Genomic DNA, 17,348 nt, shown 5'->3' on the forward strand with positions numbered 1-17,348 from the left:
GCCCAGGGTCAGGACAAGGGGCAATGGGCACAAACTGCAACCCAGGAAGCTCCATCTGAGGAGGAAGAGGAACTTTTCTTGCTGTAAGGGTCCCAGAGCCCAGAATGGTTGTGGAGTCTCCTTGTCTAGAGAGATTCCACACCCAGCTGGCCACTGTGACCCTGGGCAGGCTGCTGTGTGGGCAGGGGGGGAGAGGTTGACTGGATTGTGGGGTTCAATGCAAACACAGCACACAGGCACTGCTGGGTCTGACATCATCCATCTGTTTGCTGGGAAAGATTTGAAAGCAGGTTTTGCTCCCAGCCTTTGCAGTGCTAGGGGGGAGCTGGTGCCTGGTAGCCTGCTAGTCCCAGAGCAGCAGGGTAGTGGCTGCGGAGGGCCATGCACTCGTGCCTGTCAATGCAGAGACTGTTGGCTTTCACTGCTATTGCCTTCTCCAGCTCCATCCTGCTGTCCTCCAGGTTCCTCAGAGACTCTTCAGATTCCAGCAGCTTTTTCTTCAGGGCTTCAGTGGTCTCTGTTAGTTCTTCAACTTCATTGATCAACCTGAAAAGAATCAAGAGTAAGCAGCTCTAAAAGGAGCAGAAGGCAGGAGGTGCTCAGAAAGGCAAATGAGCTGCAACAGGAATGAAGATCAACAGCTGCAGAGCCAGAAAACTCCACAACAAAACCACCCCAACAAAGGACCTCAGAGGGGTTCCACTTGGTCAAAGCAGAGTTCACTGTTACAGCTTCTCTACAGAAGTCACTCAAGATTTGGACAGCACCAAGAATGAATCTGGACACTAAGCACAGTGGAACTATCCACCACCACCTTCTGCCCCTGCATGGGACACTTGTACTAAGAACTGTAGGACAACAGTTGTTAGGTCACCCAGTTTGCCTGGATCAGCATTCAGTTAAGCTCAGTTCTTGGTATGAAAGTCTTGGTATTAAAGATTGACCTGGTTTGAGCTAGAGCAGATCTGATTCTGCTGGGGGCTGTCCCTTCCCAGCTCAGGCTCTGCTCAGCTCAGGCACTTTCTGCAGCTCAGGGCAGCTTGGCACAGCCAGGAGCTGCTTCTAGCAGGCAGAAGCTGATGGGCAGAGCTCCTGCCAAGGGCTGGGCTGCAGAGAGCCTCTGCCTGAGACTTGCTCCTCTGCACACCAAGGGCACTGCCACAGCTTGTGCAGGAAGCCAGAGGTGGCAGCTGTGGGGAGGAGCAGACAGGACAGGTGACCCTCCACTGACCAACAGGGGATTGCATCCCATGGATGGCATCTTCAGGAGGAATCACAAGGGTCAAGGCTCTTCTTCACTGGCCAGTGTCCCAGGAGGACTCTGTCCCTCCTGTCTGAGCCCAGTCCAGGAGTTCCTGAATCCAGTTCCAGAATCCAGCTCCTGCATCTAGGTCCCATCTGCTGCTGAGTCTGGTCTGGGACTTTGCCCAGCATCAGTGGTGCCAGCGCTGCCCTCAGTGCCCTCAGGGGTGGGGGTCCATATTGGTTTGTGTTTCTTTGTCTGTTTCATGGAATTCTTCTTCTTTCCATCCCAGCTGGTTTAGTTTCCTTCCCACCCCACCAGTCTGTCTTTCTTCTTCCCCTTCTCTTCTTCTTGGCAAGGGCAGAGCTTCTGTCATTCACCTGGTGGCCAGTGCTGACCCTCAACAAAGGTGATGGGTGCAGCAGAGATCAGAAAAGAGCCTTAACTTTAAAAGCATCTGAGCCTTTAAAGCAGCAGCAGCAGCAGCAGCACATCATCTAAAGGAAAGAGCAGCACACACTTGGGAAACTGCACATCACTTCAGCTGAGAGTCAGCAAGCCTGAGGTGCTCCACTGCACTCTGCCTCCAGAGAAGAGAGGTATTTATTGCCTGGGAAAACAAGATCCCTCTGTGCTCTGCAATCCAAGCAATGCAGCCAGTGTAAGCCTGGCAATTAAACACATGCACCTCCAGCAGAGGGCTTCCATGGGTCCTGAAACCCCATTAAAGGCAAGGCACAGGCTGCAGAGCCTGCACATGGCTGGTTTGCTGAATCAGGACCTTACATGAGTGTGCCTGGGGTGACCTAAAGCACCTGGGGTAGCTGTAACCTCTTCCTCACTGCACAAAGACCAGCCTTGGATGGTGAGCACCTTTGCCAGCAGGGTGTTGGAAGTGAAGAAGCTGACTCCCTGCTTCTCCTAAGGGAAGGAGGAGAATCAGTTACAAAGCTTCTAATGAGATCAAGACTGACAAAGGTGACACTCAGACCTTTCATTTGAAAGGATTTGATGGCCTCCAGGATTCAAATGGATTATGACTGAAAATGAAATGCCACAAGAGGGCTGCTTGCGGTTCTGAGCAGTTGTCTCAGGCTCTGGGGGATGTTTAGAGCATCCACATCCTCAGCACTCGAAGCAGAATGGTTTGGCACACAGTCCACCTTGTGGAGAACTTCTGCTAGCAGCAAAAGGCTTGCATGGGAAAAGGGCAACTTCCTCACAGGGACTTCTGATTTATGGCAGAATCCAAGCTAGCAGTTCAGGATAAAGGCTCTGTGTTGCCAGCAAAAGCCTGTAAAAGCTGCCTGCCATCACTTCTGGATGGGATGGACACCTTGGAGGACTTTTTTCATCATGTTTACCTGAACTGGGCTTCATCTCTGCAGAGCTCCACGTTGGGCCTGAAGGACCTGTCATACAGCCTGCTTTGGGCAACTTTCATTGGGGCTTCTTTGTCTTTGATGGCTTCTTTGAGGGCAGCAATGCTGGCTTCCTTCTCTCCAATCTCCTTCAGGACCTAAAGGAGACACATAAGGAATGTCCAACGGAAGATCCACATTGTCTCTGTTCATGCTGTGCATTCACAGCCCCAGTGAATCACCTGAACAGTTCCTGAGCTCCTGTTTGGCCAGCAAGCAGAAGAAATAGGACAAAAGTTCTTTACTATGAAGGTGGTGGAAGAGTGGAACAGGCTGCCCAGGGAGGTGCTGGAGGCCTCACTCCTAGAGACATTCCAGGTCAGCAAGGTCCTTAACCCTGAGCAACTTGCTCTAGTTGATGATGTTCCTGCTTCCTGCAGGGGGAGGGGTGTGAACTGGGTGATTCTAAAGGTCCCTTCCAACCCAAATCACTCCATGGAGCCTATGAAAAGTGGATTTGACCTCTTAATTTCCACTACTACACTGAGAACTTGATCTTGGGTCTAGAGAGAGACAGAAAGTATCTTTCAGCCTGTTCAAAAAGCCTTCCATGTCTCCTGACAACACATCCCATCTCCATGAATTGTTTTTAGCTGTAAATGATCCAAATCCCAGCCATTGTGAAGGGGATGAGGAGCTGCTGGTCAGCATGGAGATGCATGGATTTCTGGCACCAGGGAAGAGACAGGAAATTCTGAGTCCCTTCTCCCTCACAATCACTGACTCCTGGCAAAACTAAAGTGCACCCAACTGCCAGGACCCCCCAGGTGCTAAAGAAGGACTGCCTTAAACACACTTGTCAGTGGCCTAGCACAGACCTGGGAGATGCTGCACACTGGAGGAGAGGCAGAGGCTGAAGAGACCTCTTGTCACTCCCCAGGAACCAAGCATGAAGACATCCCTGAAGCACAGCATGGCTTACACATCACAACCAGGCTAGCCTGGGAAGCCTGGCCCAAAGCTCAGCTCCTTGGTCACACAGTGTTGGGGCTCAGTGCAGTCAGACATGGAAGAAAGGGTTCAGTTCTCTCCATGTTTTTAAGTCCACCCTTGTGTTTAGAGAAACCAGCAGACAAAGCTGATCTGGAGCCAGAATCCAGCTCTGCAGACTCCTGAGATACTCAGAAGGCAACAGAATATTGTCTGACACCTGACAGGTACCTCCTAGGGGACCTCCTGAGAGGGGAGGAGTCACTTACTCTCCTCAGGTGCTGCTCCAGTTTGTGCTTAGCATCATCCAGCTCCTGGCAGCGCCTGGCAGAGGCCTGGCTCACCGCAGCAGACTGCCCCCTCAGGTCTGCAGACACGTCCTGAAGGATGCTCTCAACCAGGGCACGCAGGTTGGCGGAGGCTGCTCTCTCGCGCTCTGCCCTGTGGAGGCTGTCGCGACTGAACTTGGCCCACGTCTCTGGGGTTGAGGCACTGCAAGAGGGAGGGTGCACGCATAGGAACCTTGCTCACTGCTTCAGGCTGCCCTTAAGAAGACAGCAGGGCAAGGGGATTTCTCCTGCCCCTCTGCTCTGCCCTAGAGAGGCCACAGCTGCCATGCTGGGTCCACTGCTGGGCTGCCCCGCTCGAGAGAGGCAGGGAAGTGCTGACTGGAGGCTACAAAGAGCTTCTCTGTGAGGAGCAAAGGCTGAGAGCCCTGGGGCTGTTAGCCTACTCACCTCTCTTCAAACTTGACTGAACTGGGGTGGAACTGGGTGTTGGTGCTCTGGTTACTGTATCTTCCACACCTGTCATCAATGCTGTAGGTCTCAGCTTTGTCTGACCAGTCCATCTCACAAGCCTCTTTGTGATCTCGATTCAGCCTGGGAAGCCATGAGCAGCACACATCAGCAGGGCAAACCAACACAATCACACAGCCATCACAGGTCTGCCTGCAGCTGGGCTCTCAGCTTTGGGCTTCCAAAGAGCAATGAGAACATAAACTTCATTTTCATCTCAAAAGCCCTAAGCAAAGTCTCCCCTACAGCACTCTCCTGGGAGGACAGCAAGCCTGATGTGCTCACCCCCCCCCCCTAGATCTTCAGTACTGCTCTGTGCCTACTGAAGGCTCAGAGCTCTCCCAGGCTGTGGCAAAGGAGTTGGTGGGTTCTGAATTTTACACAAAACCCCATAAACCACAGAGGATTTTGTCAATTGAACCACAGAATTCCTTTGGTTGGAAGAGACCTCTAAGACCACCATGGCCATCAAACCATGGCCTGGAGTGCCATGGCCACTCACAGTGGCAACACCTGCAGTGAGCACAGGAAGAACAGGGAAGAGGCTGCCCCAGAGAATGCTCTTCCTAGGAGAAGGCATCAGAAGATTCATCTTCTTATTGCTCTGGTACATTGAGAGTGACTCAAGCTAAGAGTCAGTCTGGAGAGGGGAAGGCTCCAAGCAGACCTTGCTGTGGCCTTCCAGTGTCTGAAGAGGGCTACAGGGAAGCTGGAGAAGGACTTTTGAGGGTGTCAGGGAGTGATAGGACTGGGGGGGGATGGAGCAAAACTAGAAGTGGGGAGATTCAGATTGGATGTGAGGAAGAAATTCTTCCCCATGAGGGTGGTGAGAGCCTGGCACAGGTTGCCCAGGGAGGTGGTGAGATATATTGAATGATGAGAGCAGGCTCCAGGGGCCTCCAGGTCAAAGCAGTGTGATTAGCATCACATCCTCTGCCTGAAGAGCTCCTGCTCCTCCACCACCACCACTCCTGCACCCAGCCCAGAGCACACAGACAGTGTGGTTTGTCGTGGGAGGCAGGAGTGCAGTGATCTTCAGAGTTTGAACTGCTGCTCTGCTGTCAGTTGAACGAATCACATGTCACCCCATGAACTGGAACCACTTGGGATGACAAAAGCCACTTCTCAGCGGCCAACAGCAGATGTCACTGTCACCTCAGGAATGAAAAGGACTCTGCTGGCCAATGATACTACAAGCTGGTGCCAAACAGACCTAAAATGATCTTAAAATACTCCAAAAAGCAAAGCCTGAGGTCAGAAGACTCCTCTCACCCCCCAGCTGAGGTTACAGAACTCCTTTAAACCATTTTACCTTTACAGTCTTTCTAAAGGCAAGGATTCCTTTCACCTGGTAGGAAAGAACACATTGGAGCAGATGGAAAAAGAACCCAAAGCCAAACCTAAACCTAAACCCAACCCCCCCCATATCAAGGTTCCCAGCAGTGAGCTCCTCCATTCTGCTGCACTTTTGGATCCAGGTAGCCCCTTTTGCAAAAGGCTGCTCATAAATGAAAAGCAAACACTGCACTTTGAAGTGCTGTGAACAGCCACCCAGAGCCAGCAGGCAGAGGGAAGTTTCATGTTTTAAGTTCATGCTGACATCTGGTGGGAAAAAAGAAATCATCTTGAAAAGATCCTTTGATCAAACAAATGATTTTAACAGGGCCTATACTGGGGATGTGTCAAAGATGTACCAAAGCAGAGTGATATGCAGATGGCACTGGAGAATCCCAGCTTGGATTGGAAGGGGTTGGAAGGGACCTCACCCAGTCCACCGCCTGCTAAAGCAGGGCACCCACAGCAGCTTGCCCAGGAGCACAATGGGCAGGGGGGGTTGGAAGCTCTCCAGAGCAGGAGACATCACAACCTCTCTGGGCAGCCTGCTGCAGCACCCTCACAGCAAAGGATTTTCAAGCAGGGTTAGAGGAGAGCCATGCCCTAAAGCCTTGCTTTCCACTTTGCAGCCTTGGATTCCAGTAGGTGCTGTTCTCCTGTTTTCCAACACTAAACTTGAATGCAATACAAGTTCCCCATGAGCCAGCAGAGTGCCATCATGGCCAAGAAGGTCAGTAGTATCTTATACATATATATAGAATAGACCAGGTTGGAAGAGACCTTCAGGATCATTGCATCCAACCCATCAACCAATCCAACACCACCTAAACAACTAACCTATGGCACCAAGCACCCCATCAAGCCTCCTCCTGAACACCTCCAGTGCACCACCTCCCCAGGCAGCATGAAGAGTGTGACCAGCAGGTCAAGGGTAGTTTTCCTCCTCCTCTGCACCAATGAGGGCACCCCTGGAGTATTGTGTCCAGTGCTGGACTCCCCAGTTCAAGAGAGACAGGGAACTACTGGAGAGAGTTCAGTGGAGGCCACAAAGATGCTGAGGGGTCTGGAGCACCTCTGTGAGGAGCAAAGCCTGAGAGCCCTGGGGCTGCTGAGCCTCAGGTATCCTCCAACTCTACCATGCTGCTAAGCTTCAGAGTTGCAGGTCTCAATGGAATTCACCCAGCTCAGGAGGCTGGCATTGGTTAAGACCTTCACCCCCTGGGCATTGTGCTCCTATGTGTCAGGAATTCTTTGGCTGCACCACTGAACTGCTCAGGTTGGGATCAAAGCCTTACCTCATCTGGTTAACAGCTTGCATCAAAGTTCTCTTCAAAAGCTCCTGGACATTTCTGATGAGTTCAGCTTCCTAGACAAAAACCATTGAGAGTTCTGTGACATCCAGAGCAGTACAAATGCTCCTGCAGAGCACTCTGGCTGCAACAGCTGGGGAGAAAACCCTATTGTGTTTTGTTTTAATCTATTATTGCAAGAGAGGATTTTCTGAGGGGTCAGCAGATGCTCAGTCAGGTCCAACTGAGGCAGCAGCAGTTATGGGATGTGTGCCCCACCACCAAGCCTGTGCTCTGCCAGATGAAACACAACACCTGAGCTACTTGCATGGCCTTGAAGAAGGGAAGGATAAGGCAATATGTCTATAAAACACATCTAAAGCTCTACAGAGTGGAGGTCTTGAGCATGGGGCTGGGCTCTTCTCAGGGGTGGCCAGGGACAGGCCAAGGGCAATGGGCACAAACTGCAACACAGCAGGTTTCACTTAAGGAAAATTTCCTTGCCCTTGAGGGTGCTGAGGCCTGGAGCAGGCTGCCCAGAGAGGCTGTGGAGTCTCCTGCTCTGGAGAGATTCCAAAGCTGCTTGGGCATTGTCACCCTGAATAAGCTGCTGGGGGTGACTCTGCTCTAGCAGGGAGGTGGGATGAGAAGATCTCTAGAGGTCCCTTCCACCCCCAGCAGGCTGGGATGCTGGAATCCTACAGCTGAGGAGGAGACTGCCTGTCCTGTAAGCACAAGCTCGGGCACAGGAGGGATGTGCAGGGATGTGAAGCAGCAGAGCAGCTTCTCTGGCAAGGTGTTGGCTTCCAGAACCTGCTGAGTCCTTGCAGGCACCTTCAGAGCCTGCTGCCTTGTTCTGCAGTAAGCATTTTATCTGCATACAAGGGAGTGGCTTCCCAGCAGACTCCTGCAGCTCTCCAAACCCCACTTTGTCTGACACCTGGTGCTAGGGTGCTGCTTGACACAGGGCTGTGGCAGGGCAGAGCCTTGCTGGCCTGCCCCCTTTGAGTGCCTGGGGTTAACTGGAAATGGAAGTGACTGTTCTCTGTCTGCTCCAGCAGGTATGGGAAAGCTGTCAGCATTTACACCCAATTACACCCTGCAGCTTTAATTTGCTCTTAAATCTCCTTAGTCCAGAGCTCATTTTCCCTCTGATGATGGACAGAAATGAGGGGCTGCACAATTCTCTCATACATGCAGTGCTGCTGCAGAGGTTAAAGCTCAAAGTCAGGAAGCTTTGCCTCTCCTTGATAATCAATTTAAAAGCTGAAGTTCCAGCTCAAGCTGACTTTAGCCAGAATGCTCATTTCCACACAAGGTGATCATTATGGAATCACAGGACTGTCTCAGTTGGAAAAGCCCTTTGAGATGCCTGACTGCCAAGGCTGGTGCTAAAGCTAGCCTCTCAGCACCACTTCTCTGTGGCTTTCAAACATCTCCAGGGATGGGGATTCAACCACCCCCCTGAGCTGCCTCTTACAAAGTTTGTGAACCCTTTCAGGGAAGGAATTTCTCCTAATACTCCACCTCAATCTCCCATGGGACAACTCTCACTCTATTGCTTGCTGTGAGAAGAGACCAACCCCTACCTGGTTCCAGCCTCCACTCAGGGAGCTGTAGAGAGCCAGAAGGTCTCCCCTCAGCCTCCTTTCCTCAACCCCAGTTCCCTCAGCTGCTCCTCACCAGCCCTGCTCTCCAGGACCTTCCTTGTCCTCCTCTGGGCACATTCTAGTCTCTCAATGTCCTTCTTGGACCCAAAACTGAAGGCAGCACTTGAGGTGTGGCCTCACCAGTGCTGAGCATGGGGGGACAGCCACTGCCCTGCTCCTGCTGGCCATGCTCTTCCTGCTCCAAGCCAGGATGCTCTTGGCCTCCTTGGCTACCTGAGTAGTTGTTTGAGGGAATTTAGTATCTGAGGCTTAGATATTAAAAAGAGCTTTTGCATATGAAAATCTAATTAGCTTTGCTGGTTTGCTGGCCCCTGCTGATCCTCACTGGTTTTGACCAAACAAATGAGGGTGTGTGTCCCTGCAGTGCTGGTTTCTTCACCACAGGAAAGCAACAGGGGCCCTTAAAAAGATCATTTTATCCTAAATGGAAAAGGAGAATCATGGCTGGGAAATACAGTACTGTTTTTCAGGCTCTACAAGAGCACGATGAAAACAAAGATAAAGCTGAAGGTTGCCTTTGGCCAACACTTTCTTCAGGGAGGAAGGATTATGATGGCTGAGATGTCAAAGCAAAGGTTTACAAGGACTCTAAGGGGTCAGGAAGGGCCAGCACTTGGAATTACAGTCATGTTGATTGATTATTTTGGTGTCTGATAGTCAGTGTCCATGTAAATGGCTGTGAGGAATGTGCAGAGGGTTACAGGAAAAAAGCCTCTCCTTTAGAAGCTAAGGTCTCTGACATGGAAAGAGTGAAACAATGCACAAATCAAGAATTCCCTGGTGGAATGACCTAAAACAAAACAGGGAAGTGGATTCTCTGATGAGGAGAGCAGCATTCAAATGTGACATTTAAAAGTGAAGATACAACCCTCAGAATTAATGGCAGTCTGAGGCTAGGGAGAGTGAATAAACAGGGGAGGTGGGGGTGACAAAGAACTTTCCACATCTATCTACTAAATGACTTTCCTTGACTTTTTAAGCTGTGAAGAAGTCAGGTTGTATGGCTGGGAGGAGCTGTGGTGCTGGGTTGAAGATGAAGATCCTTTGAGTGAGGTCTGTGCTGTTGTTAGCTAGCAGGGTCCAACCCAGGTTGCTTCCTACTCATACCTGTGGCTGGCTTGTGGGAGAAGGTCCACATGGCCTGATGTGGGAGAACATCCCCACAGCATGAATGGCTGGCAGGAAGCACTTGCTCAGAGGAGCAGGAACTGGGAGTCTCATATGCTATGTGGGTAGACTCAGACTAGACAGAAAGAAGATCTCTTTTACACTGAGGGTGGTGAAAGCCCAGTCCAGGCTGCCCAGAGAGGTGGTAGGAGCCCCATCCCTGGCACCATTCCAGGTCAGGTTGTTTGGGGCTCTGAGCAACCTGCTCTAGTTGCAGATACCTCTGCAGACTGCAGGAGGGTTGGACTGGATGAGCTTTAGAGGGCCCTTCCAACCCAAACCAGTCTATCTCATTATGAACCCATGGCTTACACGATGCCTTTCTGCTCCCTCCCATTTCCTTTGCAGGGTAAATTCCAGCAAGAAGCATGGCAAAGAGAGCAGCAGCCAGGAGCACAGCTCTCCCAGGTTTTATGAGTTCAGCCATCAGATTGTGGGTGGTTCCACATCAGAGTCCTGGGGGAAGAGCCTGGGGCTCAGCCAACGTTACAACAGATGACTTTTCATGTGGTGTGTGCAGAGCACTGGACTGGGAACTCATTTGAAGGCCCAGGCTGCAATAAGGGAGGCAAAGCATGTCAGAGAGTTGTAGTGCTGGAAAGCATCTCTGCTTCAGAGGACAACACCAACAGGGATTTGCATTTCTTCAGTTCAGGAGAGGACTTGCTAGGTGAGATGTCTGGGGGTTCTCTCCTCATTTCTCACATATCCACCTTCATGTGCTGCTTATTCAAGTGCAAGGCTGTCAAATCTGAAGTCCTCTTGGCTTCCCTTCAGCTGTCTCCTCCACAGCTAATACTAATAATACAGCTCTGTGCTGAGAAATGGCTGTCAATTATCAGGGAGAGAACATTTCACAGCATAGCATGCCATTTATTTTATTACAGTATTTAATGTTTATGATGCAAAAGTTGGGTTTTCCTCAGACCTAGTGCTAAAACCATCCCAGCTCCTCACTTCCTGAGTGTCTAATTAATGGTGCAAAGAAAACATTGAGGAGCAGATGTTTGTGCCTTTCCTGAATGTACAAATTTAGCTTTATTAGAGCCTGCATTTTCACAGCAGGGACTTGTGGATGTCAGCAGTGGGCTAAATCCAGCAGCCAGGGCTAGGAGGAGAGAACGAGAGGGGAACTCAGAGGAGCTGGGAGAACCCTGTGAGTGAGGCACTGCAGTCATCCTTGCCTGCAAATCCAGCTCCATCCCTCCAGCCATCAGTCACAACACAGCTGTACTGCACATCATCCCAGCAAGCTGGCTTGCACAGCTCCCTGGATTCAGCCCCTCAAACAGAAAGCTGTTGCTCATTACAGCTGTGGGTGGAAGCTGGTAGAATCATCGACTCACAGACTGGTTTGAGTTGGAAGGGACCTTTGAAGGGCATCTAGTCCAAACCCCCTCCAGTCAGCAGGGGCATCTGCAACTAGAGCAGGGTGCTCAGAGCTCCAAAAATCCCAACCTGGAATGGTGCCAGGGATGAGGCATCTACTACCTCTCTAGGCACCCTGGGCCTCCTTCCTCCTACCTAATCTGAATCTCCCTCTTCCCATTTAAACCATCACCCTTTGTCCTGTCACAGCAGGCCCTGCTAAAAGGCCTGTCCCCAGTTTTCTGGCCACCCCCTTTGAGTATGGAAAGGCCACCAGGAGGTCTCCCTGAACCTCCTCCACGCTGAACAAGCCCAACTCTCTCAGCCTGGGCTCACACCATCATCACTGTGGCCCATGTCCCTGCTGTGCTGAGGACTCCAGAGCTGCCCCAGCACTGCAGGTGGAGTCCCAGCAGAGGGGAAGAATTCCCTCTCTCCACCTGCTGCCCACACTGCTGGGGATCAGCCTGGGACACAGTTGGGTCTGGGCTGTGAATGCATGGTGCCAGCTCACAGCCAGCTTTTCATCCACTGAGAATCCTTTCAAACTCCAGGACCTGCAGGTGCTGAACAAAAGCTCTGCACCCCTAGCTGAGGTGCCTAGGTACAGGACTGCCCTGCTGCCCACTGGCTCGCTTGGTGAAGGGTTTGTGGATGGTGTTCTGTTGTTCTCCTTGCCCTGGCTCTGCAGCCAGCAGGAACTCATGCCTACATCTGCAGCTTTTCTCCACATTTCTACACTTTAATTTTGCACAGTTGACAGGATCTTGGCTAACCCCTTTGTCTTCAGCAGCAGGGAATAGCTGGGGCTGACTTCATTGTTGAAACAAACCCACACCAAGTCAACACTCTGAGCCTAGGGTGAAAAAAATGACATAAATATGAGTACATCCACTCACTCCAGAGCCATCTCTGGCACCCAGCTAATGAGCCCAGGACACTGGGCATGGGGAAATAACCTTGGAGCGCTGCAGACAGGCAGCTGAGCTATGATTTATTGACAGCACAGCACCACGGGGTGAGTCCTGTGCTGGGGCTTACGTTTGCCATCTGAAACGCTGGCACATCACCAGAGCAAAGTGTCACTGCACTGCTGCTGCAGAGGGGAGGCAGAGGAGACCTCATGCAGGTTATGAAGGTCAAAGCCCCCTCTGAAACACAGGCATGCACTGCTGCTTCTGGATTCAGAGATGTGCAGTGCAGCAGCACAGAGCAGTAGGGTTAGCCAAGCTGAGTGATTCTGCTTTCTTTTGTCACTCATCAAATGGATGATGGATTCTGGACTGGGAAAACAATTGTGTCCTTCCCCTGCTGCTTCTTAACCAGGACTGCATCAAGAAGAGATGAATGTGCTCCTAAGTGGAGTCAATGAACTTCTGAGTAACAGCTGATTCTACTGTGTCTGTGTGGAGCTCTCACTGAAACATCCTCATCCCTCACTCCAGCAGTGGCTGTGTCACAGTAAGTGACCTCACTATGGCTCCACACTGCAAAGCAAATAGGACAGATGAGCTGGAGCCAAAACTCCACAAAAGAAATAGATGGTGTGCCAAACCCCCACCAAACCCAAAGAACACAATGGAGCCCCCAAATATTATCTGGTTGCATGAGACCTCCCTCAGAGACACATCTGTTTCGGTGTGGGTCACCTGAAGTGCCTCCTGCTAGCAGGTAATGCAAGAGCAATTCCCTGCAGAGACTGAAGCCTGCTTGTGGTTGCTGTTGTCTCTTTAAATGCCACTTGCCAAGGGGCTGCTGGAAGATGGCTATCTCAGCAGGGTGCTCTGGGAACAGGGACATGTTCTTCACTGCTGCAGAGAGATGAAAGCAGGAACAAAACCTAAGTACTCGGAGAAGCTTTTCCAGGACTCTGTGAAAACAGCTCCCTCGTTCAGAAATGTTCTTCCCTCAGTGGCAGATTCCCTCAGGAGAGCTGGCAGGGACACAGCAAAGATACCAAAGAACAATGCCTGGGCTGCTAGCAGGAGAGGAGGAAGTGCAAAGGAAGGAAGATGGCCTAGAATATCAAATAGCTGTGTAATTAAAGCTGCCAGGAGAAGAATCTGTTTGCTACCACAGCTGACTTCGGGAAGCTATTTCTTCTTCTTCTTCTTCTCAGTCTTTTACATAGGAAGAGAATAAACCACTCTTGGTCTCCCAGGTGTGAAGAGAGCTGGGACCAGGCAGTGGCTGGACAAGTAAGCACCACACAGAGAGAAGCATCTCACTACTGCAGTGACAAAACTTGCAGAGCTCCTCCAAAGAAGCAAACCTTGTAGCACAGAGCTGCCAGTGAATGGAGCCATGAACTCAGAAATCGGTGCAGTGAGCAGGCAGAAGTCATAGAGGAGCAGCTCTGAGTAAGAGGTATCACCCACTTCTGGAGAGAGTGAGACCTGGGAGGTACCATCTGATCTCTTGCAGTGAAGGAGGTACAGAGCTGCAGCTTAATGGAATTTTTTAGGCTGGATCTTTAAGATCATTAAGTGCAATCATGAATCCAGCACTGCCAGATGGCCACCAGACCATGCCCCTCAGAGCCACATCTGCATGGCTCTATAACCCTTCCAGGGATGGGGACTCCACCAGCCTGGGCCAGTCCTTGACAGCCCTTTTGGGGAAGAGTTTGCTCCTCGTGTTCAATCTAAACCTTCCTTGGCACAACATGAGGCCATTTCCTCTTGTCCTGCTGCTTGCTGCTTGGGAGAGCACCCAAGCCCCACCTCTCCCCAGCCTCCTTTCAGATAGCTGGAGAGACAGAGAAGGTCTCCAGCCAGCTGGCAAGGCCCCCAAGGGCACATTTTAACACCTCTCTACAAACAGCTGTGCCATAAACCCTATTCCTCTCTGAAAAGGGGAAGGATTTCCTCTGCTATTACGTACTCCTCTTCATGCTGCACTGCAAAGGTCATTGGCATGGCAACAAACTCTTCATTTCTCCAGAGTCCATCTGCTGGGGCTGGTACACACGCCTGGCCTGAACTCACATCATTCCTGCCTGCTGACATCCTGCTTGGCTGCCCAGGCTCTGTCAGCATGGGCACACAGCCCCCATTTCAGGTGATGAATTAGCAGCAGCAGCAGATGGACTCTTGAGCAATGACCAAACTATGAGACCAGGAATGAAGAAACACAGCAGAGAAATCCTCACTGTTCCTCTAAAACATCAGCAGCTGAATGAAAGTCATTCCCCTCCCCCCCTCCCCCAATTCAGTTTTGCACTGAATCTTTCAAGTATGCTCTGCACTAACTCTCACCTCTTCCTCTTGCCCACTGGAACAGCCTCTGAAATACTGGTTGTAATTCAGCACTTGCACACAGACCCTGTTCAAAATCATTGGGTTTTGAATGGGATTGTTTGGGTTGGACAAGACCTACAGATCACTGAGCCCAAGCCTTACCCCAGCACTGCCAGGGCACCACCAAGCCATGGCCCTCAGCACCACAGCCACACAGCTTTGAAACCCCTCTGGGGATGGGGACTGCACCACTGCTCTGGGCAGCCTTTTCCAGGACTTGCTAACCCTTGTGGGGAAGAAACTGCTCCTCATCTCCAACCTAAATCTCCCTTGGTGCAACTTGAGGCCATTTCTTCTTGTCCTATCACATGTTACTTGGGAGAAGAGACCAACCTGCAGCTCACTCCAAGCTCCTTTCAGGGAGTTGTAGAGAGCCAGGAGGTCTCACCTCAGCCTCCTTTTCTCCAGGCTAGGTACCCTCAGGCCCCTCAGCTGCTCCTCCCCAGCCCTGTTCTCCACACTCTTCACCAGCTTGGTTGTCTTTCTCTGCACCTGCTCCAGCACCTCCATGTCTTTCATGCTAAATATTGATTTATATTATCATGCTAAATACTCTCATGCCATCAACTGTGTGTAAGTCCCTTCAATATTTTTCTAACAACAAATATAAATCATCTGGTTTAATCAGTAGCTCACTGTGCATCACCTTCCAGTGTGCATTGGAGGCTGCAGGCAAATAAGCATTCATTTATGTGTGTGACACAGGAGTATGCATCATCCCAGAGTGAAAAATGACCCAGAATCTCTTCCCTGGGCCACATACAGCCACGATAATCACATCAGCTTTGAAGGTGTATTGCTGCCCCTCAGTGACAGATGTCAGCTGGAGTCCAGACTCCTCTGTGGGAGAGGGAGGATCAAGCAGATCTCAGGAGAGGTCAGATTTCCTGAAGCCACCCTGTCAGAAATACTCTCTGTCTGTGCCCCCTCGCTGGCCTGGAGCTCTCATCTATGCAGGTGTCACACAACATTAGAATAACCATTAGAATAAACCAAACCAGGTTGGAAGAGACCTTCAAGATCATTGTGTCCAACCCATCAACCAATCCAACCCACCCAAACAGCTAACCCATGGCACCAAGCACCCCAGCAAGCCTCCTCCTGAACACCTCCAATGACGGCGACTCCACCACCTCCCCAGGCAGCCCATCCCAATGGGCAATCACTCTCTGTGTGTAGAACTTCTTCCTAACATCCAACCTGAACCTCCCCTGGCGCAGCCTGAGACTGTGTCCTCTTGTTCTGGCACTGGGTGCCTGGGAGAAGAGACCATCATCAGCCTGTCTACAACCTCCCTTCAGGTAGCTGTAGAGAGCAATAAGGTCACCCCTGAGTCTCCTCTTCTCCAGGCTGAGCAGCCCCAGCTCCCTCAGTCTCTCCTCATAGGGCTGTGCTCCAAACCCCTCACCAACTTTGTTGCTGTCCATGTGATGGCCTGCAGGACATTTACACTGAGAGATTGTGTTGAGACACTGAACGCAGTACAGTGTTGGATCATCTCCTCCTCATGAACCCTGGCAAGGCTACAGCATCAGGAGCTAAAAGTAAGGGCAGAGACTGCCAGATTTGGGCAGCTTGAGCATGGAAGCAGGCAAGGAGCCTTTCGCTGGGCCTGCATCACACAGAATCACACAGGATATTCTGCTTGCTGGGTACTGAGCTTTTTCAAGTGCATCCTTGTGGAGAGGGACTTTAGGCCAGCTGGAGGCTGGAAGAAGTTGAGTGCCAAGACAGGACACCCATCTTCCTTCAGGAAACCACTGCTTTGATTTTGTTTGGATCTGGTCTGAGAGGGGGATCTGCTCTTCCTCTCCTTTACTCACACCCATGTGATTTTAAATACTTTTTAAAGGGAGGAAGGATTTCAAACAATCCTTCTTAAACCTGGGAGTGCAAGACAAGAGCCCAAGCAGAAGCTGCCTTCGTGAGCTGCAGTTACCACCTACTGAGCAAGCTGCCCATTGTCTTAGAGCCCAGAACAGCACCGAGAGAGCCTGCCAACAACCCTTAGCACCCCAACATCCTGCTCACCTTCAGCAATTCCCTCTCCACCTCGTCACTGACCAGGTCTGGGGGCTGTCTGCGCTCCCGAGCCCGCAGGCTGTCAGTGGCGATGGCGCAGGCCAGCTCGGAGGCAGCGAGCGCCCTCTCCAGGCGCAGCTTCTGGGCTGCGAGCAGGCTGCTCTCTGCAGCCAGGTCCTCGACCTCCTTCTGGAGCTCCGACTTCCAGAAGTGTAGGCCCTGCAGGCGCTGGCCCAGGCTGGCTGTGGAGGCTTGCTGGGTACGCTGGGCAGCGGCAGCAGCGCGGTCAGCCAGCTCCTTGGCCTCAGCTCGGCCATTCTCAGCCCGCTGGCAGCCAGACGAGGCCCTGTGGCACAGATTAGAGTTGCTCTGGAACCACTCAAAGGGCAGGTACTTGGCAGTACGGAAACCGGCTGTGGCCAGACCGCTGGAGGAGTCGGGCCCCGTGTTCAGTGCCAATTCGTACACCTTCGCGGGCAGGTCCGAGGCGGGCACGGTCTGCGGGGCCGGCTCCTTGCTCATCAGGACCGTGGGCTGCTCCATGGCGCCTGGCCTCCCGCTAGGCCGCGCTGCGTCCTCTCGTCGCCGTGGCAACGGCAGCAGCCAATGAGGAGGCGGGGACCCCCCCGGCGCAGGGAAACCCGCGGAGGCCGCGGGGGAACGGCAGCCACCAATCAGAGCGCGGAGCCGTCCCCAGGGCGCCTTGGATAGGAGGAGCGCCGCCGGCCTGCTCCCGCCTCCAAGCCGCTCGTTGCTGCGGCAACGGCGTCACCGCCGCGGGGCCGGGCGGGGGTCCTGGCGGCGGCA

At 52.0% G+C, this 17,348-nt stretch overlaps 1 protein-coding gene across 1 annotated transcript; it reads right to left on the reverse strand.

Moving 5' to 3' along the window:
- Nucleotides 1–206: 206 nt before the first annotated feature.
- On the reverse strand, nt 207–17,084 carry TEKT4 (tektin 4). Its single transcript, XM_068147384.1, has 6 exons — nt 16,551–17,084; nt 7,022–7,092; nt 4,332–4,475; nt 3,864–4,086; nt 2,608–2,762; nt 207–546 (listed from the first exon to the last, which is right to left on the reverse strand). The coding sequence occupies exons 1-6, from the start codon at nt 17,082–17,084 to the stop codon at nt 315–317; spliced, it is 1,359 nt and encodes a 452-aa protein (XP_068003485.1). The 3' UTR covers nt 207–314.
- Between the last annotated feature and the right edge of the window lie 264 nt (nt 17,085–17,348).

Source organism: Melanerpes formicivorus, unplaced genomic scaffold (genome assembly GCF_026170545.1).
Source record: "Melanerpes formicivorus ecotype bairdi unplaced genomic scaffold, bMelFor1.0.p_v2 SCAF_14, whole genome shotgun sequence".
NCBI classification, from domain to species: Eukaryota; Metazoa; Chordata; class Aves; order Piciformes; family Picidae; genus Melanerpes; species Melanerpes formicivorus.

What these genes read in the sequence shown, in the direction of transcription:
- TEKT4 (XM_068147384.1), bottom strand. Translation starts at nt 17,084, where the DNA reads ATGGAGCAGCCCACGGTCCTGATGAGCAAGGAGCCGGCCCCGCAGACC. An exon ending in TGGAGAGGGAATTGCTGAAG is followed by an intron (nt 7,093 to 16,550) that starts GTGAGCAGGATG and finishes GTTTTTGTCTAG; the next exon opens with GAAGCTGAACTCATCAGAAA. An exon ending in TGGAGCAGCACCTGAGGAGA is followed by an intron (nt 2,763 to 3,863) that starts GTAAGTGACTCC and finishes TGTCTCCTTTAG; the next exon opens with GTCCTGAAGGAGATTGGAGA.